This window comes from Mobula birostris, chromosome 28, assembly GCF_030028105.1.
Source record: "Mobula birostris isolate sMobBir1 chromosome 28, sMobBir1.hap1, whole genome shotgun sequence".
NCBI lineage: Eukaryota > Metazoa > Chordata > Chondrichthyes > Myliobatiformes > Myliobatidae > Mobula > Mobula birostris.
Window position 1 is genome coordinate 16,907,924 of NC_092397.1, and position 25,559 is coordinate 16,933,482.

Below are 25,559 nucleotides of genomic sequence, written 5' to 3' on the forward strand. Positions count from 1 at the left end.
CCGAGGTTGCCCTGAGTCAGGTACTTCCAGCATTTTCTGTTTCTGACTCTGATATTTCGCCCTGGGCCTTTCTGATTGCTCTACTGCCACTGCTGTGTCCGCTGAAGTAGGTTCACAGTAGGCATGAGGGTAAGGCTCTACCTCAACACTGCCCTTAAAGACAGCGTAGTGCTCTCACGGTTCAGGCCTCCCTCAGCGCTGCCCATAAAACATTGCAATTAAAGTTCCACCATAACAGAAATGTTCAAAGTACAGTTATTACACAACTTTGAAATTCGTCTCCTTACAGGCAGCCATGAAACAACCCCAAAAGAACTCATTTAACAAAGACCGTCAAACACCCAATGTGGAGAGGGAGAGAGAGAGGGAGGGAGAGAGAGAGGGAGGGAGAGAGAGAGGGAGAGAGAGAGAGAGGGAGAGAGAGAGAGAGGGAGAGAGAGAGAGAGGGAGAGAGAGAGGGAGAGAGAGAGGGAGAGAGAGAGGGAGAGAGAGAGGGAGAGAGAGAGGGAGAGAGAGAGGGAGAGAGAGAGGGAGAGAGAGAGGGAGAGAGAGAGGGAGAACGAACAAATTGTGCAAAAAACGAAAGAAAGCACCAACACCAGGAATTCACCAACACCAGATGCTGGAAATTCAAGTAACACACATCAAAGTTGCTGGTGAACGCAGCAGGCCAGGCAGCATCTCTAGGAAGAGGTACAGTCGACCCAAGAAAAGTGAGTCCTGGAGAAGGCCACAGCCTCAGTTCAGTGCAGAGCCTTCAGACATGGAGCCCAGAGCAATCAGAACAGGCCCCACTTTCAAAAGGGTCTTTAAAGAGCCTCCTAGATTGGTACATGGAGCTTAGAAAAATATAGAGCTATGCGGCAGGGAAATTCTAGGCAGACTCTAGAGTAGGTTACTTCTCTAGAAAATATATAAGATATTTATATCTATATCTATATATATAGCTCCATATTCCAGTTTTTGCATTCTCTTGCGCTTAAATCCTCAGCCAGTTTGCCATAAAAAAAAGGCAACGATCCAGTTAACGTTTCCAAGTACAGTGGGCAATTTTGAGACATTCCCTAAATCGTGTTGGGCGGGTCAACTGGATGACGTCAAATGATTGACACTGGGGTTAAACAGACAGTGAAGGACGCAGTTTGTGAAACAAAATGTAATACGATAGTTTAAGCAGGTCACGACAGGGTCTGGTTCTGAAGCGAATATCAGACACTAATTTTTAAGTCTGTTTTTAAGCGGGACGTCCGGGGTTGCTAGGGTACGCGGGTTTTCCGTTTCCGGTAGGCGCTCGGCAGTCAGCGTGGAGACGGTGATGGCGCTGGTGCAGAATGGTTCGGGGCCGTGCAGCGAAGCCAGCGACAGTCCGCCCAGCCCCAAGCGCTTGCGGCCGGGCGAGCCCGCCGCGGCCGGCGGCGTGGGGCCTGGCAACCGGGTGACAGTGGTTCTCGGCGCCCAGTGGGGGGACGAGGGCAAGGGCAAGGTGGTGGACGTGCTGGCGCAGGACGCTGAGCTGGTGTGCCGCTGCCAGGTGAGCGGTGGGCGGGGCGCGGGAGGCATATATTATCATAATCGGGGCGCGTCACGGCCATAGTTCCCGAGTGACGTCAGACCTCGCTTGCTCCGGCCCGGTGAGTGGATGCTTTCCTCGTAATTTGCATAATTCGGATAATTTATGCTATTTTCTCCCGTTCGTTGCAGATTTTATACGGAGCCATTCCCCAGTGACCCGGATCAAATTCGCGCGCGCGTGTGATGTCTACGTATATACGGTTACGTGTATGCGTTTGTCTATATATATATATATATACACACACACACACACACATGCAGTACATATATATTTTTACTCCTCATGCATGTGAAGGATGTAATAAATTCAATCCAATCCATATATACATGCAGTACATATATATATATGGATTGAATTTATTACATCCTTCACATGCATGAGGAGTAAAAATCTTTACGTTACATTTCCATCTAAATGTGCAATCAGAGTAATTTATAATAAATAGAACAGTCAATGTAATATAGAGTACTCTCAAATCAGTCTGATGGCCTGGTGGAAGAAGCTGTCCCGGAGCCTGTTGGTCCTGGCTTTTATGTTGCGGTCCTGTTTCCTGGATGGTAGCAGCTGGAACAGTTTGTGGTTGGGGTGACTTGGGTCCCCAGTGATCTTTCAGGCCCTTTTTTACTCACCTGTCCTTGTAGATGTCCTGAATAGTGGGAAGTTCACATCTACAGATGCGCTGGGCTGTCCGCACTACTCTCTGCAGAGTCCTGCGATTGAGGGGGGTACAGTTCCCATACCAGACAGTGATGTAGTCAGTCAGGATGCTCTCAATTCTGCCCCTGTAGAAAGTCCTTAGGATCTGGGGGCCCACTCCAAACTTCCTCAACTGTTTGAGGTGAAAGAGGTGCTATTGTGCCTTTTTCACCACACAGCCGGTATGTACAGACCACGTGAGGTCCTCAGTGATGTTATGCTGAGGAATTTAAAGCTGTTCACCCTCTCAACCCCAGACCCATTGATGTCGACAGGGATTAGCCAGTCTCCATTCCTCCTGTAATCCACAACCAGCTCCTTTGTTTTTGCAACATTGAGGGAGAGGTTGTTTTCTTGACACCACTGTGTCAGAGAGATGACTGCTTCCCTTTTGTAGGCCACCTCGTTATTGTTTGAGATAAGGCCAACAATGTAGCATCATTGGCAAATTTAGTTATCAGGTTGGAGCTGTGGGTCGCGATACAGTCATAGGTATACAGGGAGTATACACACACACACACACACACACACACACACACACAGTCTGCAGGTGTTGGAAATCCAAGTTCACATATAAAACTCTGGAGGAACTCAGCAGGTCAGACAGCATCTATGGAAATGAACAAACAGTCAACATTTCGGGTCGAGGCTCCTCTTCAGGACTGAGGAGGAAGGTGAAAGAAGCCATAGTAAAAAGGTTGGGAGGGTGGGGAGAAGGAGGAGCTGGAGGGTGTTAGGTGAAGCCAGGTGAGTGGGAAAGGTCAGGGGCTGGAGAGGAAGTAAAATCTGATCGGAGAGGAGAGTGGGCCATAGGAGAAAGGGAAGGAGGAGGAGACCGGCGGGGGGGTGGGGTGGGAAGGGAAAGTGGCAGGCAGGTGAGAAGAAGTAAAAGGTCAAAGTGGTGAACTTGTGGGGTGTGGGGGAGAGAATTTGTTCACCGGAAGGAGAAATCGATACTCATAGTTGGAGGGTTGCTCCACTTTGAAGGTGGCTTCATCTTGCCACAGGAGGGGGCCATGGATTGACACTTCAGAATGGGAATTAAAGTGCTGGGCCACCGCGAAGATCCCAATTAAAATGGTTGTATCTAATCATCTTTAATAATGTTTGTACATATTGGTATTTAAATGCATACATGTGTGTGTTTCATACTTAATTTTGTTGTGAATGTTGCTCATCTGATGCTGCCTGTGATGCTGCTGCAAGTAAAGATTTTAATTGCATCCGTGCATATATTTCTGGTGCAAATGACAATAAACTTGATTTATAATGTTTTGGGTGAGTGTGTGTGTGAGTGTGTGTGTCTGTGTGTGTGTGAGAGTGTGTGTGTGTGAGAGTGTGTGGGTGTGTGTGTGAGTGTGTGTGGGTGTGGGTGTGTGTGTGTCTGTGTGTGTGTCTGTGTGTGTCTGTGTGTGTGTGTGGGTGTGTGAGTGTCTGTGTGTGTGTGAGTGTCTGTGTGTGTGAGTGTGAGAGTGTGTGGGTGTGAGTGTGTGAGTGTGTGTGTGTGTGTGTGTGAGAGTGTGTGGGTGTGTGAGTGTCTGTGTGTGTGTGAGTGTGTGGGTGTGTGTGTGTGAGTGTGTGTGTGGGTGTGTGTGTGTGTGAGAGTGTGTGGGTGTGTGTGAGTGTGTGTGTGTGTGAGAGTGTGTGTGTCTGTGTGTGTGTGTGTGTGTGTGTGAGTGTGTGTGTGTGAGAGTGTGTGAGTGTGTGTGTGTGAGAGTGTGTGTGTGTGTGTGTGAGAGTGTGTGTGTGTGAGAGTGTGTGTGTGTGAGTGTGTGTGTGTGAGAGTGTGTGGGTGTGTGTGTGTGTCTGTGTGAGAGTGTGTGTGTGAGAGTGTGTGAGTGTGTCTGTGTGAGTGTGTGTGTGAGAGTGTGTGTGTGTGTGTGTGTGTCTGTGTGTGGGTGTGTCTGTGTGTGTGTGTGTGTATGTGTCTGTGTGTGAGTGTGTCTGTGTGAGAGAGTGTGTGTGTGTGTGTGTGTGTGTGTGTGTGTGTTTTCTTGTTTTTGTTTTTGTCTCCGGTTGCTCTGGTTTCCTGCCACATCCCTACGAGCTGTGGGTTGGGGAGATGCCCCAGTGCGTGCGTGAGATGTAGAATCTGATGGAGTTGGTGGGAATGTGGGGAGGTTAAACTTTTGTTGGAGTAAATCCGTACAGACGGCACGGGCCAGAGGGCTTTTCTCGCGCTGTATGTCTCTGGTACGAGCCAGTGCCCTGGACAATCTGAAGGCAGCAATTCACCTGCTGTTAACAGATAGCTTGTAAAAGTCAGCAGGAGTGTTTCTTCTCTCATGGACTCTCTCCCCCCACCCCCCGCACCCCCCAATCCTTTCCAGTCCTAGTGAGGGCCCTTGGCCCGAAACGTCGACTGTTTATTCCTCTCCAGACGCTGACTGACCTGCTAAGTCCCTCCAGCGTTCTGCGAGCACTGCTGTTTGTTCAAGAGCAACCCCAGCAGCTGGCTGTGTTGTCTGTGGCTCCCGTAGTCCGTGCGGTACACAAAACAGTCTGCATTGGGAGCAAAAGTCTCCGTTGGGGACGACCCAGTCAGCCCTGTCCATCTGTTGTAAGTGCACATCTCTTGGTTCTTTTTTTAAAAATTTAGCCCAGCAACCCACCTATTTAACCCGAGCCTAATGACAGGATCAGTTAACCTACGAACCAGTTTGTCTTTGAGACTGCGGGGGGAAACCGGGGCTGCGACATTGGGCTGTAATAGTCTCTGGCTGTTTGCTGCGCTACCTTCTTGTACCACAATGATTTAGGAACAACTTCATCGGATTTCTGAGTGGACAGAGAACTCACGAATGCCCTAGTCTCCTTTTGCACTGCTTGCAGTTTATACTTTCCCAGTAATAATTTACAACATATTTTGCATATTGCGCTGTATTTTTGCCGCAAAACAACAAACCTCATGACACAGGTCAGGGATAATAATCCTGATTCTGACGTTGGCTTACAGGATCAGGACGTGAACTCATTGTTCGGGAAGGTGGGACTGGGAGTCTTTTCTCGGGTCGGGGACAGCGTAAATTGGGCATGTGGGGAGTGCCTTCGTGCTTAACAATCCCCTTGTTTGTGCTTTTTCTCCCCCCCCCCCCCCGCCCCACCGGCATCCTGCCAAATCTCAGGGTGGAAATAACGCCGGGCACACGGTCGTGGTAGATTCGGTAGAGTACGACTTCCATCTCCTGCCCAGCGGCGTCATCAACAAGAATGCCACATCCTTCATTGGTGAGTGTTTACCGGTGTGCAGAGGGGAATGAGCAGACGGGGGTAGCTAGGTCCTGTTAATCTGCTCCTGACAGGAACAAAATCATTGATAAAAGATAAGCCTCCCGGGTGCCAGGGTCCGGGATGTCTCTGACTGGGTGCACAACATCCTGGTATGACAGGAAAAGCAGCCAGAAGTCATGATACACGTTGGTACCAACGACATAGGCAGGAAGAGGGATGAGGCCCTGAAGTGTGAGTTTTGGGAATTAGGCAGAAGGCTGAAGAACAGGACCTCAAGGGTGACGTTCTCAGGATTGCTGCCAGTGCTACGTGACAGTGATGGTAAGAATTGGAGGAGATGGCAGTTGAATGCGTGGCTGAGGAGTTGGTGCAGGGAGCAGGGTTTTAGATTTTTGGACCATTGGGATCTCTTCTGGGGAAGGTGGGATCTGTACAGATTGGATGGGTTGCACCTGAACTCGAGGGGGAGCAATATCCTTGCAGGTGGGTTTGCTAGCATGGTTCGGGAGGGTTTAAACTAATTTGTGAGGGGGATGGGACCCAGAGCGATAGAGCAGTGAAAGAAGTGCATGGAGTAAAGCCAGATCTAACATATAAAGAGGCTTTGAGGAAAGAGAAGCAGAATAAACGGTGTAAAGACAGTAAGGTAGAAGGGCTGAAATGTGTGTACCTCAATACAAGAAGCATCAGGAACAAAGGTGATGAACTGAGAGCTTGGATACATACATGGAATTATGATGTAGTGGCCATTACAGAGACTTGGCTGGCACAAGGGCAGGAATGGATTCTCAATATTCCTGGATTTCAGTGCTTTAAAATGGATAGAGAGGGCGGAAAAAGGGGAGGAGGGGTGGCATTACTGGTCAGGGATACTATTACAGCTACAGAAAGGGTGGGTAGTGTAGCAGGCTCCTCTTTTGAGTCAATATGGGTGGAAGTCAGGAACAGGAAGGGAGCAGTTACTCTACTGGGGGTATTCTATAGGCCCCCTGGTAGCAGCAGAAATACAGAGGAGCAGATTGGGAGGCAGATTTTGGAAAGGCGCAAAAATAACAGGGTTGTTATCATGGGTGACTTTAACTTCCCTAATATTGATTGGCACCTGAGTAGTTCCAAGGGTTTAGATGGGGCAGAGTTTGTTAAGTGTGTCCAGGACGGATTCCTGTCACAGTATATGGACAGACCGACCAGGGGGAATGCCATACTAGATCTAGTACTAGGTAATGAACCGGGTCAGGTCACAGATCTCTCAGTGGGTGAGCATCTGGGGGACAGTGACCACCGCTCCCTGGCCTTTAGCATTATTATGGAAAAGGATAGAATCAGACAGGACAGAAAAATTTTTAATTGGGGAAGGGCAAACTATGAGGCTATAAGGCTAGAACTTGCGGGTGTGAATTGGGATGATGTTTTTGCAGGGAAATGGACATGTGGTCAATGCTTAGAGATCTCTTGCAGGATGTTAGGGATAAATTTGTCAGTGCAATCAAAGACCCCACTCGCCCACCCCGGGCGTCCTCTCTCCTCTCCCTTCTGCCACCGGGCAGGAGATACAAAGTCCTGAATCCAGGCTCCTGCCTGCACGTTCCTGATTGTGCAGGCTTTCTCCCGCAGCGCAAACACTTACAGGCCAGGAGGTTAATCGGGTGTTGTAGAATTCCCCGTCGTTTGTGCGTGAGGGGCAGAATTGGGGAGGGGAGTTGGGGGAGTATGAGGGGAAAACAACATCCATGATGAAGGACCCTCACAGTCACGGCCGTGCTCTTTCCTCGCTGTCAGGAAGGAGGTACATCAGATTCAGGAACAGTTATTCCCTACAACCATCAGGCTCCTGAACCTGCCTGGCTAACTTCACTCACCTCAACCCTGAACTGATTCCACAACCTACGAACTCACTTTGAAGGACTCTTTACATCTCATGTTTGTCTCCCCCCCCTCCCCCCCCATTGATTGTGTGTAGCTTTTTCTTAATACTTGTTTTCCCCCTCTAATGTGAATGCCCGCAAGAAAATGAATCTCCGCATGGTGTATGGTGATATACATACGTACTTTGATAATAAATTTACTCTACACTTTGAATAAAATTGGGTTGCTGTAGATGGGAGGTTGGTGGTCAGTACGGACTCGATGGGCCGAAGGGCCTGTTTCTGTGCTGTATGATTCAGACTGAGTGTGCTCCCCACGGTGCCACAGCTCCCAGAACATTCACTGAGTCCACTACCACCCAAACACCAAAATATTCTTTCCATAGGTCGATTCTGGAAGAAGTTTGCGTTCCTGTTAGTCTTGTATTTTGTAATGTTGTTTAGATACAGTGCAAAACTGCCCCTTCTGGCCCTTCGAGCTACGCCACCCAGTTTAACCCTGGCCTAATCACAGGGCAGTTTATAATGACTAATTGACCTACTATTAGATGGGAGGGAACTGGAGCTCCCAGAAGAAACTCAAAATGGTCGCAGGAGGACCACACAGACGGCGCTGATCTCTGACACCCCGAGCTGTAATAGCGTTTAGCTGACTGTGGCGCCCAATATGCTGAAGGGTTGGTGGTGGGGGTAGTAGGTGTGAGTGCGTGGCTGTCGGGAAAGTGAATACCAGAAGGTGAACAGTCCGCCACTGCTTGCTGTTGTGGCTGGCGGACCGGGCAGTCACCAGCCTCAGTTACTGCCCCCAAGAGCGGAATTGTTCGCCGGCCGGTGGCGTCGTGGCATCCATGCAGGGGTCCCGGGTTCAAATCTGGCCGGCTCCCTGCACGCTTTCCATCCGTGCTGGGTTGAGCGTCGAGCTAGCAACACAGCACCAAAAGACGTGGAAAGGAGCAACAGAAGCAAAAATGGTTTGAAAAAGTAAGAGTATTTGTTATATTTTGTAACCTGGAAACATTAAACTAATTCAAAGGGAAAACACGGGAGGTTGAAACGCAGGGCTAACTTCGAGTTTACCTTTCAGGCGTGCACGTGTCACATGGTCAAGTGATGATGTATACACTTCACGTATTTATGGAATTAGCCCATAATGAATATTTGAAACAAAAGAATGCTTAATCAACATAGTAATGTTTTAGTAATCTTTTAAATATTGAATAACAACATTATTGTGAGCTTTGTGTTGTGGAGTGTTGCTTTACTAATCCTGGTGTATTTTCAGGCAACGGGGTGGTTATACACCTTCCTGGACTGTTTGAGGAAGCTGAGAAGAACCTTCGTAAGGGAAAAGGTATGCTTCTCTCTGCATGTTGAGACATGAGATCAAGATTTTGAGGGTATAGATAGGACAAACGCAAGCAGGCATTTTCCACTGAGCAACACACTCACAAACTACTGGAGGAATTCAAAAAGCCAGGCAGCATCTCCGGAGGGGAATAAATAGTTGTCTTTTCAGGCTGAGACCCTTCATTGGGACCACGACGGTTCCCTTCCACAGGTGCTGCCTGACCTGCTGAGTTCCTCCACTTCCTGCATCTGTGGAACCCCTTGTGTTTATACTCACCGAGGCTTTTGTCCTCCAGGAACACAAAACATCAAAGAACATTTGTATCGCTGATCTAAAAACAAGCCAGGGAATTAAACTATGCGTAGTTCCTCGATCTATTGTGTGGTTTGGTTCCGTGCCAGATAGCGCAGCTTCTAAATGCTCCAGTGGAGAGTCTGTCTTTTATCCCACCCTCCCGCCCCCCCCCCCCAACCGCCCCGCCAGATGCCGTGCTTCTGAGGGGAACAAATAGAAAGATAAAGTACAACCAAACAAGTGCCAGTGGGTTTCTCCTCTCTGTGTTCGAATCCAAATCTGAGTCCGAGGCTGGGGACATAAGAAGTCAAACTGTCTTAGGGCTAGAGCAAGGGAGTCCATGGACCCCTCGGTTAATGCAGGGGTTCACGGCATTATAAAAGTTGGGAACCACTGGGTTAGAGGACTGTGTGTACGTATGTGCATGGAGGGAGGAATGGGGCTTGTTTTGTTGTGTTCTGTGTTGTTCATTGTTCAAATGTATACAGTATAGAGCCTGAATTTCTTACTCTTCATAGACAGCCACGAAACGAGGAACCCCATAGAATGAAGAATAGAAACATCAGAACCCGGAAGTCCCCCTCCCCCCTCACGCACAATCAGCAGAAGTGTCGACTCCCACTCAATCCCCTCCCCTCCCAACTCCACAGAGACCCTGATCTAGGATCCACCCAGAACTACAGTTCATGACCTGGCACTTCGGTATCTAAGGCAGGCTCTCTCTCTCCAGCAAGGCAGAGAGAAGTTGCTCCCGCAGCGAGAGCGGAGAGCAGCAACTCGCGCCGACGTTACTACCTTCTGCATCGCTTCTCCAAGCGCCCCCCCCCCCCAAACTCGGGGACCGATGGTCTCCCACTCTTCATCAGAAGAGAGAGAGAGCTCACTCGAGTGCAGAGGCTGCCGTCCGACCGCAGCGCCCGTGTGGCGTTTGGTCAGCGGCGGTAGCACGTGCACAAGCTACGTTGGCGCCAGAACTTGCGTGCTGTCCCCCAGCACAGCCTCGGGTGTGTTGGTTGTTAACGTAAACGATGCATTTCACTGTATTTTACGATGTATATGTTGTAGATAATCTTGAATCAACTCAGAGGGATTGGCTGCAGTCCTAACAAACTTGTTTGTTCTCTTGCTACCCCCACCCCACAGGTCTGGAAGGCTGGGAATCGAGGACAGTGATCTCGGACAGAGCACACATCGGTGAGTTGGAGTAACTATACTTGAGGGTTGTGTGGTTGGGTGGGAGTATCCTTTTCCTCTTTATCGGAGTGGTCTTTGATCTATCTCATCGATGTAAAGATGTGTTTGGTTTTGTTCCTGCAGACACTTCCACAGGAAAGCTGTTGTGTAAATGATTGTTGGCCGCCGGTTACTGAGTGCTAGTGGTGTCTGTGAATTGCACTGACCCCCTTCCTTTCCCTGACCCTAGCCCAGGATGAGTTTGTAGCTGCTCCCAACCCATGGATCCTGCGGCTGGACTGGGCATAGGACACCTGGGAAGATGGACGCAGTTCGCAGTAAAGGGAGAGACTGTTCTTCCCTTGAGGGTATTCTTAGTTAGAGCTGGGCTGCACTGTTCCTGTTGCCATCTTCCATTGGAGCAGGATTAGGCCATTCACCCATCGAGTCTGCACTGCCGTTCCATCGAAGCTGATCCGTTACTCCTCTCAACCCTGTTCCCCACTTCCTAATCAGCCTCCACTTTAAATATATTAAAGGCGAAAAATTTATTTGTCACGTGTACGTTGAAAATTACAGTAAAATGCATAGTTTTTGTCAAGGATCTGCTAGCGTAGCCTGCAAGTGTCTTAACTAATTAGACGGACATTCCTTGCAACACCAATACCACAGTTCAGCAAAAAGCACACATCTGAGCAAAGATTCTCTAATACTATTCAGATATTGTATCATTTCGTAATGCGTGCATTACTAAATGACAATAAAAGAGGACTGCGTGTCTTCATAATCATAATCATTGAGTCTGCTCCACCATTCCATCATGGCTGACTTATTATCCTTCTCAACCCTATTCTTCTGTCTTCTCCCCGGAACCTTTGACACCCTCACAAATCTGGAACCTATCAACCTCCCTCTGCCTTAAGTGCACTCAATGACTTGGCCTCCACAGCCGTCTATGGCGATGAATTCCACAGATTCATCACCCCTCCAGCAAAAGAAATTCCTCCCCATAATAAAGGGAACGAGAGCCCGGCCCGAGTGAGGGGGTGGAGTGAACAAGAGCTGGGCCCAGCAATGACTCTCAGTAACGAGCTCCTGTGGGCACTCTCCTCTCGTTTGCAGTGTTTGACTTCCACCAGGCAGTGGACGGGGCGCAGGAGCAGCAGCGGCAGGAGCAGGCTGGCAAAAAGTGAGTTCGCGCCCGCCCGAGCGCCTCGGCGCCTTTTTAAACTGGGGATGCGGGAGTCTCCGCTCAGCCGCACTGGCCCAGGCCGTCTCTAACGCTTCTCCCCCCTTTCCTTCCCGCCGCCAGCCTGGGAACCACGAAGAAAGGGATCGGCCCGGTGTACGCGTCGAAAGCCTCCCGTACCGGCCTGCGCATCTGCGACCTGCTCGCAGACTTTGACGAGTTCACCAAGCGGTGAGTGGGTGGGCGAGCGACGAGTCAGCAACCGGGTGTGCGGCTTGCTGTCATCAGGGGAAAACGCGGCTGGTTTATTAAACCCGCCTGCTCTTTTACAGCCGGTTATTCCTGTCAGGGGATTTGCACCCCTCCTCTTGCCCACCACCCTCACTTCTGCACAACTGTGTCACAACTCAGATCGAACTTATTCTTGGGATTTGTATTAAAACATAGAACAGGCCCTTCACCCACAATGCTGTACCGACCTTTTAACCTACTCTTCCTTCCCACGTACCTCTCCATTCTTCTATCATCCTTGTGCTTATCTAAGAGTCTCTGAAACCGGGCCCCCCCCACCCCCCAATTTATCTGCCTCTACCACCACCCCTGGTGGCAGGGTGTTCCACGCACCCACCATACTCGGCGTGTGTGTGTGTATATATATAAAAAAAACTTACCTCTGACATCCCCCGCCCCCTTTACGTTCCTCCAGTTTACCTTAAAATTATGTCCCCTGGTATAAGCTGGCTAACATTTTCGTCCTAAGAAAAAGTCTCTGGCTGTCCACTTGATCTATGCCTCTTATTATCTTGTACACCTCTATCCAGTCACTTCTCCTCCTTCGCTCCAAAGAAAAAAAGCCTTGGCTCACTCGACCTATCTTCAGAAGTCACTTAAGAGAATTTTGCATAGGTACAAGGATGGGAAGGGTATGGAGGGATTTGTTCCTGGTGCAAGTCAATGGGAGAAGGCACTGACTAGATGGGCCGAATGGCCTGGTTCTATGACCATGACGTGCTGTCTAACCCAGGCAACCTCCTGGTAAAATCTCCTCTAAAGCTTCCACACCCTTCCTATTATGAGGTGACCAGGACTGAACACAATACTCCTAGTGTGGTCTAACCATAGAACACTACAGCACAGAGAACAGGCCATTCAGCCCCTTTAGTCTGTGCCGAAACTTTATTCTACTAGTCCCATCGACCTGCACCCAGTCCATAACCCTCCAGACCAGAGTTTTAAGGAGCTGCAACATTACCTCTTGGCTCTAATACCCTGACTAATGAAGGCAACGCACCACATGTCTTCTTAACCACCTTACCAACTTGTGTGGCAACTTTGAGGGGTCTATGGACGTGTATCCCACCATCCCTCTGTTCCTCCATGTTGCTAAAAATCATGCCATTTCAGCTTCCAAAGTCAATCACTTCATACTTTTCCAGAGTGAACTCCATCTACCACTTCTTAGCCCCCAGCTGTGCATCCTGTCAATCTTCCATTGTAACCTACAATAACCTTCTACATTTCTCCACCAGCCTTCGTTTCACCTGCATCCTTACTAGCCCATATTGAATGTGGGTATGCACGAAAACAGCAGGTGTAGGCCACTCTGTCCCTCAACGTGATCCTGGCTGGTCTTCCCCTGCCCTCAGCTCTCAATCCCCTGATCTTTCATCCTCCTCTTCGAACCCATGCGAGGTAGCTCCTCCACACTTCAAATTTAAATGATGGCCGACCATTCCTTTACCCCGCTCCAATCCTGTAACTCCCTCTCCTCATTCAGTTTCCTCTCACTTGGTGTAAACAGTTCAATGTCTCTCAAGCCATCTCTGTTCTAAAGGAACGTCCTTCAATCCTGAGACTCTGCAGCTGGGTCCTAGACTCCCCCACCATAGGAATCATCCTCTCCACATCCACTCTATCTAGGCTTTCACTATTTGTAGATTTCAATGAGACTCCCCCCCCCCCCACTCACATTTCTAAGTCCCTAAGGACCCTATATGTGTCTGTAAGACCACACCCTATTTTCTGTACTCACTTACTAACCGCCTGTTTCGCCGCTGGGCAGCAATGAAGGTCCTCCACCTCTGGCAGTGTTCAGGGCTTCCTTCATCGTGTCAGAAGCTTCCTCTCAGTTTTCACTCCTGTCACGCAAGTCCCGGGTGGAGACTCAGGGATACTGTCGCACTCAGATGTAGAAGGATTCTTCATTGCTGTTTATGTAACAGTTTTGTTTGACCTGTCAGGGCTGTCAGCCCTGAGCTGAACCCCTGAACTTGGACCACTTGGCCTCTACCCTTTGACCTGTTTGGCATGGGTGACCCTACCAAGAACCAAAGCACAAAGCCCCGACTCCGGCCAACATAGATCTCCTGGTCATTGAGGCACGCAAACCTCCAAACCCTACCACAAGTTTGTAGTCCTCTTGGAGGTCATTCTCAAGTCCAAAGTATATGGATCTAATTTTTTTCTTACCGCTTTTGATTGGACAACCCTCTTTCCAGGACTTGGCTGGATGAACCCTTTGGAGCTGCTGACAACGTTTATTTTCATTATCTTAAATTGTTGTTCCTCTCTGTGCCTTGTGGCACATCGGGTGGCAACCTTGCCTTTTTTAAAATTCTTTTATGAGACCGAGTGGCTAGCTCGACGGTTAACCCAGCACGGATGGAAAGTGTTCAAGGAGCCGACGGGATTCGAACCCAGGACCACTTGCCTTGAAATCCAGTGCAGATGCCACTACGCCGCCGACTGGCATTTTTCTTAAATAACCATGTAAACCATATAACAATTACAGCACGGAAACAGGCCATCTCAGCCCTTCTAGTCCATGCCGAACTCTTACTCTCAGCTAGTCCCACCGACCTGCACTCAGCCCATAACCCTCCATTCCCTTCCTGTCCATATATCTATCCAATTTAACTTTAAACGACAACATCGAACCTGCCTCAACCACTTCTGCTGGAAGCTCGTTCCACACAGCTACCACTCTCTGAGTAAAGAAGTTCCCCCTCATGTTACCCCTAAACTTTTGTCCTTTAACTCTCAACTCATGTCCTCTTGTTTGAATCTTCCCCACTCTCAATGAAAAAAGCCTATCCACGTCAACTCTATCAATCCCCCTCATAATTTTAAACACCCCTATCAAGCCCCTCCTCAACCTTCTACACTCCAAAGAATAAAGACCTAACTTGTTCAGCCTTTCTCTGTAACTTAGGAGATGAAACCCAGGCAACATTTACTCTTAATTTTATTGACATCTTTCCTATAATTTGGTGACCAGAACTGTACACAATACTCCAAATTTGGCCTTACCAATGCCTTATACAATTTCAACATTACATCCCAACTCCTATACTCAATGCTCTGATTTATAAAGGCCAGCAAACCAAAAGCTTTTTTCACCACCCTATCCACATGAGATTCCACCTTCAGGGAACTATGCACCATTATTCCTAGATCCCTCTGTTCTACTGGATTCTTCAGTGTCCTACCATTTACCATGTATGTCCTATTTTGATGAGTCCTACCAACATGTAGCACGTCACATTTTTCAGCATTAAACCAAAATTGTGCACAGTTCTCCAGCAGCATGTACAGTTGTTTCTTGCCTTCCAAGCCCGTTGGGGCAAACCCCTTCTAACCCCTAGACCCCCCCCCCCCCGTACCTCTGCTGCTCTTGGCTTGGGCGGCGTCAGACATTTAGACATCACGGGGTTGACTCATCTTCAGGGACGTGGATCTGGTATCACGGCTGGAGGGGCCGACTTCATTTCCCGGGAGAACGGCAGTGAACCAGATGAGTAGCTTTAACAGCTTGTCACGTGGAACGAGAGAACAGGCCCTTCTGCCCATCATGACTGTGCCAACCATGAGTCCGAATTAAACTAACCCCACCTGCCTGCATGCGAAATATACCCCTGCATGCCCTGAATGTCTATCGTAAATGCCACTATATGATACCTGCTTCTACCACCTCATTACCACTCACCTACCGCTTTGTGAGTTCCGCACACCTCCTTTAAATTCCTATCCACACCTGCTCCCCTTACCTTCAGCTGTGCTCTTGAAATTTCTGTCTTGACTATCTACCCTATCTGTGCCTCTTATGATTTTTATAAACCTCCCCGCCAACGCTCTGGTCCAACCTTTCCTCATAGCCACATCCTGTTGATCTTTTGTACTCTCCGCAAAGCTTCCTCCTCAGGGTGGCACGGCAGCAGCTGGCGCAAGGTTTTACGCCGCTGGCTTTAATGCCCGCTGCTGTGCGCGAGGAGCTTGCTCGTTCTCCCCGTGTTGGCCGCGTGGGTTTCCTCCCCCCATTCCAGGGTCGTGCAGGTCAGCGTTAGTCGAGGGCAAGCTGCGTTGGCACCGGAAGCGTGGCGACACTCGCAGGCTGCCGCCAGCGCGTCTGGGACCGTGTCGGTTGTTGTGCAAAACGAAGTATTTCAGCGTGTGTCTCGGTGTGCGTGTGACAAACAAAGCTCATCTATTTAAAAATCTCTCTGTCCTGCCGTGGGGCAGCCAGCAGAGGTCACCCACGACAATCCTGTTGTTGTTATACCTTCCCCCTGATCTTCCTGCCTGTCCTTCTCAGTGTCCTGGTGGCAATTGGGCAGTCCCATCCGAGTCCTATTCTCAGTGTCCCTCTGAGAACAATGTTATTCCCCCCCACTCCCCTCCCCTTTACCTCACTCTCTGAAATATCAACATCTTGGAACATTACTTATCCAGTCTTGACCATCTCAACCACAACATTATAGTTTTGTATAACGATCCATGTTCTAATACCCCTAACACTCCTACAAGACCCTTTGACCTGTCTCTCCATCCCATCCTGTCTGTTACTCGCTAACAGCACGCACAAGATGCTGGAGAAACTTGGCCAGTCAGGCAGCATCTATGGAGGGGAGAAAACTGTCGGCGTTTCGGGCTGAGGCCCCTCACCAGGAAGAAGAATAAGAAGGTGGGGGAAGGGGAAGGAATCACCTCCCAGTTTCTCACTTCACACCCATCTACCTACCTTCTTCTCTCCCCCCCCCCCCCCCACCACCGACCTGGTCTCACCTATCAACTGCCGGCTTGTACTCCTTCCTCTACCCCCCCCCCCCGCCCCTGACCCAGCACTTTCTTATTCTGGCTTCTGCCCCACTTCCACCCCAGTCCCGACGAAGGGTGTCGGCCCGAAACATCGGCTTTTGATAGATGCTGCCTGACCTGCCGTGTTGCTCTGGATTTCTGGCGTTTGCAGAATCTTCTGTGTTTTGTGCTCTACCCTTCCCTGCTGAGCCTCGGAACTGGTCTCGTTGGCAAGGGCCCGGCACTGCTACTCAGCCCCAGCAGGTCGTTTCTCACCCCCCACCGCCATCCAGCAGTGTCCAAGGGATGAGAGGAATGGTGCCAGGGCAATCTTGCATTATCCGCTTGCTCACTCAGTCTCTTCCTGGTGCTCACCGTCCGTCTGCTGCCAGCATCCGAGGTGTAACCGCTTCGCTCTAACTGCTATCGGAACCCGGTTGAATATCACCGGCAACTGTTGCCAGATTTGCTGCCCTTGCAAGAAATGCAGCAGTACATTGCAATGTGTAATAGCAGAGAAAAAACACATAACAGTAGATATGTATACTAAATAGTTAAAAAAGTAGTGAGGTAGTGTTCATGGGTTCAATGCCTATTCAGGAATCGCATGGCAGAGGGGAAGAAGCTGTTCCTGAATCGTTGAATGTGTGCCTTCAGGCTCCTGTATCTCCTTCCTGATGGTAGCAATGAGAAGAGGGCATGTCCTGGGTGATGGGGTCCTTAATGATGGACGCCGCCTTCCTAAGACATCGCTCCTCGAAGATGCCCTGGATGCTTCGGAAGGTGGTGCCCGTGATGGAGCTGACTGAGTTTACAACTCACTGCAGCTTATTTTGATTCTGTGCAGAAGGCCTCCCCGATGATGTAGCCAGTCAGAATGCTGTCCACTGTATATCTGCAAAAACTTGCCAGTGTTTTTGGTGACAAATCTTCTCCAACTCCTAATGAAATATAGCCGCTGTCTTGCCTTCTTTGTGACTGCATCGATATATTGAGACCAGGTCTGATCCTCAGCATTCCAGCCGACTTTAGTTTCGTTGCTGTCCAGCTCCCGTTCCTTCACACGGTGAGTCAGGAGCCACAGCTGGGCGCACTTCCTACGGATGAAGTAACTGAGGACACCAGTGGTCTCTGTCTTTCCGTCCCCCCGCCTCCACATCTGTCAGGGTCTGCATGTCATTGCCCAAATTGCCGTCCCAGCCACTCTAATGCGGAGAGTAATCCTAAGGAAGTCCTTGGCCGCTCTGACCCACTCTTAACTAAAGCGTCATGGTTGGTGCTCAGCCACGGCACTTGCAACCCAAGCAAGGCCACTGCCAAAAATGGACCCTTGGCCGGAGAGACTGCTTCCTTTCTATACCTACATAGAAAAACAGTTTTTTCAAAGAAAAGCTGTCGGCTCCTCCCCTCTGCTGCTCTGGCGCTGTAACTGGAAAAATGAGCTCTTAATTGAAAACATTTCTTAAATGGCTGCCAGCTCCTCCCTTCTGCTCTGGCCGCTGCAACCAGGGAGAAAGAAAGGTCCCTCACGGGACGTTCATCCAGAGGATTAAGGTGCATGGGATCCGTAATTGGTTGGTGGGATTCAGAATTAAGCTGCTCATAGGAGACGGGGTAGTGGCCGGTAGGACTGATTTTGGTGGGAGGTTTGTAACTGGTGGTGTTCCGCAAGGAACCTCTGCTGTTCATCGTGTATAAATGACCTAGATGAACTTACAGATTAGATTATGAGGACACGCAGTCCTCTTTTATTGTAATGCATGCATTAAGAAATGATACAATATTCTTCCGGTGTGATATCAGAAAACACAGGACAGACCGAGACTGAAAAAGTAACATGAACCACATAATTATAACATATAGTTACAACAGTGCAATAGCACCATAACTTGATGAAGAACAGGCCATGGGCACAGTAAAAAAGTTCAATGTCTCTCGAAAGTCCCACATCTCACGCAGACGGGAGAAGGAAGAAAACTCTCCCTGCCATACCCAACCACAGTCCGACTCTGAGCCGTCCGAAAGCTTCGAGCTCTGATCAGCCCTCCGACACCGAGTACCGAACACCATCTCTATCCGAACACTTTGACCTCAGCCTCGGTCGCCAGCAGCAGGCAAAGCCGAGGATTTTGGGGCCTTCCCTCCGGAGATTCTCGATCGCACAGTAGCAGCGGCAGTGAACTGGCATTTCAGAAATTTCTCCAGATGTTCCTCTGTGCTTTCATGTCTGTCTCCATCAAATCAGAATTGTCCACGGCCCCTATTTAACAGATACGATATCATTTCACCGGAGAGCAGCGCGCGCCGATTGGTGGGGGTGTTAAGTTCTCAGACGATACAAAGTTTGGTGGTGGTGTGGGTGGTTGCCAAAAGATACAGTGGGATATCGATCCGCACCGATATGGGCAGAGAAGTGGCAGGTGGAGTTTAATCCAGACATCCTTAAGGATCTTGAAATCCAAGTCCATGGCTCCCTGAACGTGGCTGCACAGGTTGAAAGGTTGATAATGAAGGTGTACGACGTGCTTGCCGTTATTTGTCAAGGCACTGAGTTTGAGTTGGGAAGTTGCGTTGAAGCTTCATAAAACTTTAGTTGGGCCACAGGGTGGCAGGGTAGAGATGGATCCCTAACAAAAGGAGGTGTGAGGTGCTCCTTCCTTCTGCTAGCCTGCAGGTCACCCTTGGGCGAGGTGTAGCCCCTGCTTAGCCCCTCGATCAGGGTCACATGAACCCATGGGAGCAGGTGGTGGATGGTCGTATGAGCCGCCGGTGCACATCACAAGTCCTGGTTATGCGACCACTGACACCAGGCAAACAATTCTCTGAAGTTTATTGATAATGCCTGGGGGGTGGGGAGGGGGTCACCCATCTTGTAAGACACTGTCCCAACACTGTAATGTTGAAATTGTATAAGGCATTGGTGAGGCCAAATTAGGAGTATTGTGTACAGTTCTGGTCACCGAATTAGTCATAGTCATACTTTATTAATCCTGGGGGAAATTGGTTTTCGTTACAGTTGCTCCATAAATAATAAATGGTAATAGAACCATAAATAGTTAAATAGTAATATGTAAATTATACCAGTAAATTATGAAGTAAGTCCAGGACCAGCCTATTGGCTCAGGATGTCTGACCCTCCAAGGGAGGAGTTGTAAAGTTTGATGGCCACAGGCAGGAATGACTTCCTATGACGCTCTGTGCTGCATCTCGGTGGAATAAGTCTCTGGCTGAATGTACTCCTGTGCCCACCCAGTACATTATGTAGTGGATGGGAGACATTGACCAAGATGGCATGCAACTTAGACAGCATCCTCTTTTCAGACACCACTGTGAGAGAGTCCAGTTCCATCCCCACAACATCACTGGCCTTACAAATGAGTTTGTTGATTCTGCTGGTGTCTGCCACCCTCAGCCTGCTGCCCCAGTACACAACAGCAAACATGATAGCACTGGCCACCACAGACTCGTAGAACATCCTCCGCATCGTCCGGCGGATGTTAAAGGACCTCAGTCTCCTCAGGAAATAGAGACGGTCTGACCCATGTCAATAAAGTTTAGAGAGTACAGAGGAGGTTTACTAAAATGTTGCCTGGGTTTCATCTCCTAAGTTACAGAGAAAGGTTGAACAAGTTAGGTCTTTATTCTTTGGAGCGTAGAAGGGTGAGGGGGGACTTGATGGAGGTGTTTAAAATTATGAGGGGGATTGATAGAGTTGACATGGATAGGCTTTTTCCATTGAGAGTGGGGAAGATTCAAACAAGAGGACATGAGTTGAGAGTTAAAGGACAAAAGTTTAGGGGTAACATGAGGGGGAACTTCTTTACTCAGAGAGTGGTAGCTGTGTGGAACGAGCTTCCAGCAGAAGTGGTTGAGGCAGGTTCGATGTTGTCGTTTAAAGTTAAATTGGATAGATATATGGACAGGAAAGGAATGGAGGGTTATGGGCTGAGTGCAGGTCGGTGGGACTAGGTGAGAGTAAGAGTTCAGCGCGGACTAGAAGGGCCGAGATGGCCTGTTTCCGTGCTGTAATTGTTATATGGTTATATATGTTATAAGAAGACAGTGGCAAGCCACTTCTGTAGAATCTGCCAAGATCAATTGTGGTCAAGACCATGATTAGCCATGTCATACGACACGACACATGATGATGAGTTGGGCCATATCTGGAGTATTGATTTTGATTCTGGTTACCCCGTTACAGGAAGGATGTGGAGGCTCAGGCGAGCATCAGAGGGCATTGTGGTTGGATAGACTTGGGTTGTTTTCTCTGGAACGAAAGAGGCTGAGGAGAGTCTTGATTGAAGTTTATAAGATTATGAGAGGCATAGACAGCCGACTTTCTTTTCTCCCGTGGTGCAAATATCTAAGGGGGCATGTATTTAAGATGAGAGGAGACAAGTTCAAAGGAGGTTTTATTTTTACACAGAGTGTGGTAGTCCTGCCAGGGGTGGTAGTGGAGGCAAACGTGATAGAGGCACTTAGGAGGCTCTTAGACGTGTGACAGTGGAGAGAATGGAGGGACATGGACATTGTGTTGGCAGAGGGGATTAGTTTAGCTCAATAGATAATAGGCGCAGGAGTAGGCCATTCGGCCCTTTGAGCCAGCACCGCCATTCACTGTGATCATGGCTGATCATCCACAATCAGTACCCCGTTCCTGCCTTCTCCCCATATCCCTTGACGCCGCTATCATTAAGAGCTCTATCTAACTCTTTTTTGAAACATCCAGAGAATTGGCCTCCACTGCCTTCAGGGGCAGAGCATTCCACAGATCCACAACTCTCTGTGTGAGAAAGTTTTTCCTCAACTCCGTTCTAAATGGCCTACCCCTTATTCTCTAATTGTGGCTCAGTGGTAGGTTGACAGGCATGTCTCTGTGTGCTGTGCTGGTCTGTATTCCACACAGACAATGCCGGAGGCTGGTATCGAACCCGCGTCTCTGGAGGTGTGAGGCAGTGGATCCGGTTGCACCACTGTGTGGCTGTCTTTGTCCGGAGTCCTCTCATTTCACCAGTGGCCTGGAAACTCCTCTTTGCCCTGTACCTCTCGTTTCTCTCACGAGGGTGAGCAGGTAACCACTACTTGTTTTAAAAAGCCCACTTGCTTTACAAATGTACTCTAGGGAAGGGAGTCTGCTGCCTCTGTTCCCGTTTGACCCACCAACATGGCTGACTCTCAGCAGCCCAGTCAGTGTAAGGGCAATTCAGGAAGGAGACTGGCTTGCGTGATAGCCACTTTGTTAGAGGCCCACCTCTACACCTGCTTATTAATGCACATACTAATCAGCCAATCACGTGGCAGCAACTCAATGCATGAAAAGCCTGCAGGCGTGGTCAAGAGGTTCAGTTGGCATTCAGACCAAACAGAAGAAATGTGATCTGAGTGACTTTGACTGTGGAATGATTGTTGGTGCCAGACAGGGTGGTTTGAGTATCTCAGAAGGTGCCAATCTCCTGGGATTCTCACGCACAGCAGCCTCTGGAGTTTATAGAAAATGGCAGGAAAAGCAAAAAAAAATGCAGTGGGCGGCGGTTCTGAGGCCTTGTAATGAGGGAGTCGGAGGGGGATGGCCAGACTGGCTCAAGCTGACAAGAAGGCGACAGCAACTCAAGTGACCGTGTGTGCACAAGAGCATCTCTGGGCGCACAACATGTCGAACCTTGAAGTGGACGGGCTGCAGCAGCAGACCATGAACATACACTCAGTGGCCACTTTATTAGGTACAGGAGATACCTGATATAGTGGCCACTGGGTGTGTAAAGTTATACATAGAACTACTGCACAGTAAAAGCCTTTTAGCCTACGACATTGTGCGGACCTTTCAACCTGCTCTTAAGATCAATCTAACCCTTCCCTCCAGTTTTCTATCACCCATGTGACTGTTTAGGAGTCGTTTAAATGTGAGTGGGTTGAGTTGTTCTCCGATCTTGGCAACATACTTGCAAGCGTTTTGTCACTGTGCGGGGTGACGTGATCGTGGCAGTGTTGATTGTGTGGTGTGTCCAGCGAACGATTGGCTTTTATGTACTGGATGTCATTGTGAGGTGGGGAGGAATTCTCATCGCGGCTTTGTGCTCCGTGGTCTGGAATTGTGCCCACATTGGCTCATAAATGGGATCCAGGTCTGTGTGTTTGTTTACAGAATTGTTTGTGGAAAACCACGCTTCTAGGAATTCCCTTGCACGCCGCATGCTTTCTTGCGCCATGACTTTCACTGATACCCAGTGAAATTTGTGCCCCTCTTGGTCTTCATGGGTAGAGACCAGGGAGAGGTGGTCATGCCACTTGACAACCAATTGATAGGATTCTTGTAGGTAGTTATCTCTCAGTTTGGCCGATGTAATATTTGCATTGGATGTTGTAGACCGCATTGGTTTTGCCCAATAGCTCGGTTCGTTCTTTTAAATGTCCATTGTGTAGCTGCCTGTACCACCGTCCCTGGCACTCACCACTCTCTGAAAAGAAAACCTCTACCTCTCACATCCTCCCCCTCCCTCCCCTATACTTTCCTCCTACCACGCTCTGCCTGCCAGTCAGTAGAGTTACATTGGTGAAGAATCTGTCACTGGAATGTGTCAAATTCCGGTATTGCAGAGGATCTGCCTCAGATCCAAGGCAGTGGGGTTGCCGAACTGTCTCAAGACGTGATTCACCAAGGCTCCGTTCTATCACATCAATGGTGTGGAGCCCTCAGCTCCATTTCAAGGACAATAATGGGGCTCAGTATTCCTCCCTCCGTGTTTAGTGACTATCTGGGAATGAAATGGTCTGCTGGCCCACTGATGTTACTGGGTTACTGCCGAGGCTGCTAGGTCAGCGGTTGTCCAAATTAACTTTGCACCGAGTAGTAATGTTACTGTTTATTATTCCCTAGAGCGGAGGAGGGCTGTGGGGTGACTTGGGTAGAGGTTTATAAAATCACGAAGCATATGGATAAAAGAGAATGGTCAGAGTGTCATCGCCCATTAACCAGACTCTGAAACCTCACACTCGTTCCTGAGTCACACTTCATCTGGAACACGAGAAAACCTGCTGGAGGTCCAAAGCAACACGCACAAGACGCTGCGGGCCAGTCGACGTTTCGAGCCGGGGCTGGAAAGGAAGGAGGAGAATATTCTAGAATAAGAAGGTGGGGGGGGGGCAAGACGAAGTACGAGGGGGCAGGTGATATGTGAAACCGGTGGGGGAGGGGGGTTGATGTAAAGAGCTTGGAAGTTGATTTGTGAACGAGATGGAGAAGGGGGAATCTGATAGGAGAGGACAGGAGGCCATGGAAGAAAGAAAAGGGAGAGGAGCACCAGAGGGAGGTGATAGGCAGGTAAGGAAATGAGGTGAGAGAGGGAAACAGGGACGGGGCATAGTGAAGGAGAGGGGGTGTATTTACCGGAAGTTCAAGGAATTGATGTCGGTGCCGTCAGGTTGGAGGCTACCCAAACAATATAAGGTTCCGCTCCTGCATCCTGAGTGCCGCCTCAGTGAAGCGGTCTCCCAATCTTTACTTGACTTGTGCAGCCCGGCCCCCGTCACCACACTACAGTCCGAACACAGAAATGGCTTTTGTATATAGAATGGACTAGGAGCTGAGGACATTGACCTCTCATAATCTTATAAACCTCTATCAGATCTCCCCTCAGCCTCTGAGTGCAATACAGATCAGATCGTTACACAGTGTATTGTGAAGAATAGGATAATGATTATAGAAATAGTGGGTAGACCAGCCAGGAGCAGCTTGCAATAAGTCCCATTCCACACCCCCCCCCACCCCAGTCACCTGGTCTCACCCATCACCTGCCTGCTTGTAGTCCTTCCCCACCCTCCCACCCCCCCAACTTCTTATTCGGGCTTCTTCCCCCTCCTTTCTAGTCCTGATGAAGGGTCTTGGTCTGAAACGTTGACTGTTTATTCCTCTCCGTGAATGCTGCCTTGCCTGCTGAGTTCCTCCAAGATATTGTGTGTGTTGCTCTGGATTTGCAGCATCTGCAGAATCTTTTGTGTTTAAACGTCACTGTTGTAACAAAATAATTTCCCATTTGGGATCTTTAAAGTACTTAGTATGATTTTCAGAGCCAGGCTCTGGTACCATCTTGCGTCAGTCTTTTATTCTGGTTTGCTTCCATCTATTGCTCCATGTACATCACCAATCTGTTATTTGTGTCTTAGAAATGAAAGTGCGGTAATTTTTTTGAAAAACAGGCTACCTCCAACATGTTCTCAGCTTCCACTTTATTAGGTACACCTGCACACCTGCTCATTAATGCAAATATCTAATCAGTCAATCACGTGGCAGAAACTTAATGTATGCAGACACGGTCAAGAGGTTCAGTTGTTGCTCAGCCTGAGCGTCGGAATGGGGGAGAAAATGTGACTTTGACTGTGGGATGATTGTTGGTGCCAGATGGGGTGGTTTGAGTATCTCAGAAACCGCTGATCTCCTGGTCTCTAGAGTTTATAGAGAATGGTGCAGAAAAAAACCGAAAAAAACATCCTATAGGCAGCAGTTCTGTGGGTGAAAACGCCTTGTTAATGAGAGAGGTCAGAGGAGAATGGCCAGACTGGTTCGAGTTGACAGGAAGGCGACAGTAACTCGAATAACCACACGTTACAACAGTGGTGTGCAGAAGAGCATCTCTGAATACACAACACGTCGAAGCTTGAAGTGGACGGGCTACAGCAACAGAAGACCACAAACGTACACTCAGTAACCACTTTGTTCCTGAATCTATAAGACATGAGAATGGACCAGGATCAATCAGGGAGTGAGTCTATTGGAGCTTCAATGAGAATGGCAGCCGGAAAGAATTATTTAGAATATAAAGTGTCGGGATGGCCAGGTGAGAGGCCTATCTCCTCCGTCTCCCTAATCACTCTTACTGTGCTGAGCTAATATTGAACTAAAGGGGACTTGGGGGACAGCTTGTTCACACAGAGCGCGTTGGGTATGTAGAACAAGCTGCCAGAGGAATTGGTAGAGGTTGGTACGTTGACAACGTTAAGATACTTGGACTGGTACATGGATAGGAAAGGGTCAGAGAGGGGCAGGCAAACGGGACTGGCGTGGGTTGGCATGGATGAGCTGGGCTGAATGGCCTGCTTCTGTGCTGTGCAAGTCCGGTTCTT

The 25,559-nt window shown here is 49.1% G+C and overlaps 1 protein-coding gene across 1 annotated transcript in view; it reads left to right on the forward strand.

Annotated features, from left to right (window-relative positions):
- The first annotated feature begins 1,134 nt into the window (after positions 1-1,134).
- The window catches only part of LOC140189301 (adenylosuccinate synthetase isozyme 2-like), a 37,782-nt gene continuing 13,357 nt past the window's right edge, over positions 1,135-25,559 (forward strand). Inside the window, exons 1-6 of the mRNA XM_072245998.1 lie at positions 1,135-1,531; positions 5,395-5,497; positions 8,648-8,716; positions 10,151-10,201; positions 11,303-11,369; positions 11,493-11,600. Of these exons, the coding sequence (XP_072102099.1) occupies positions 1,316-1,531; positions 5,395-5,497; positions 8,648-8,716; positions 10,151-10,201; positions 11,303-11,369; positions 11,493-11,600 (614 nt within the window). The 5' untranslated portion in view covers positions 1,135-1,315. The remainder of the gene's footprint in view (positions 1,532-5,394; positions 5,498-8,647; positions 8,717-10,150; positions 10,202-11,302; positions 11,370-11,492; positions 11,601-25,559) is intronic.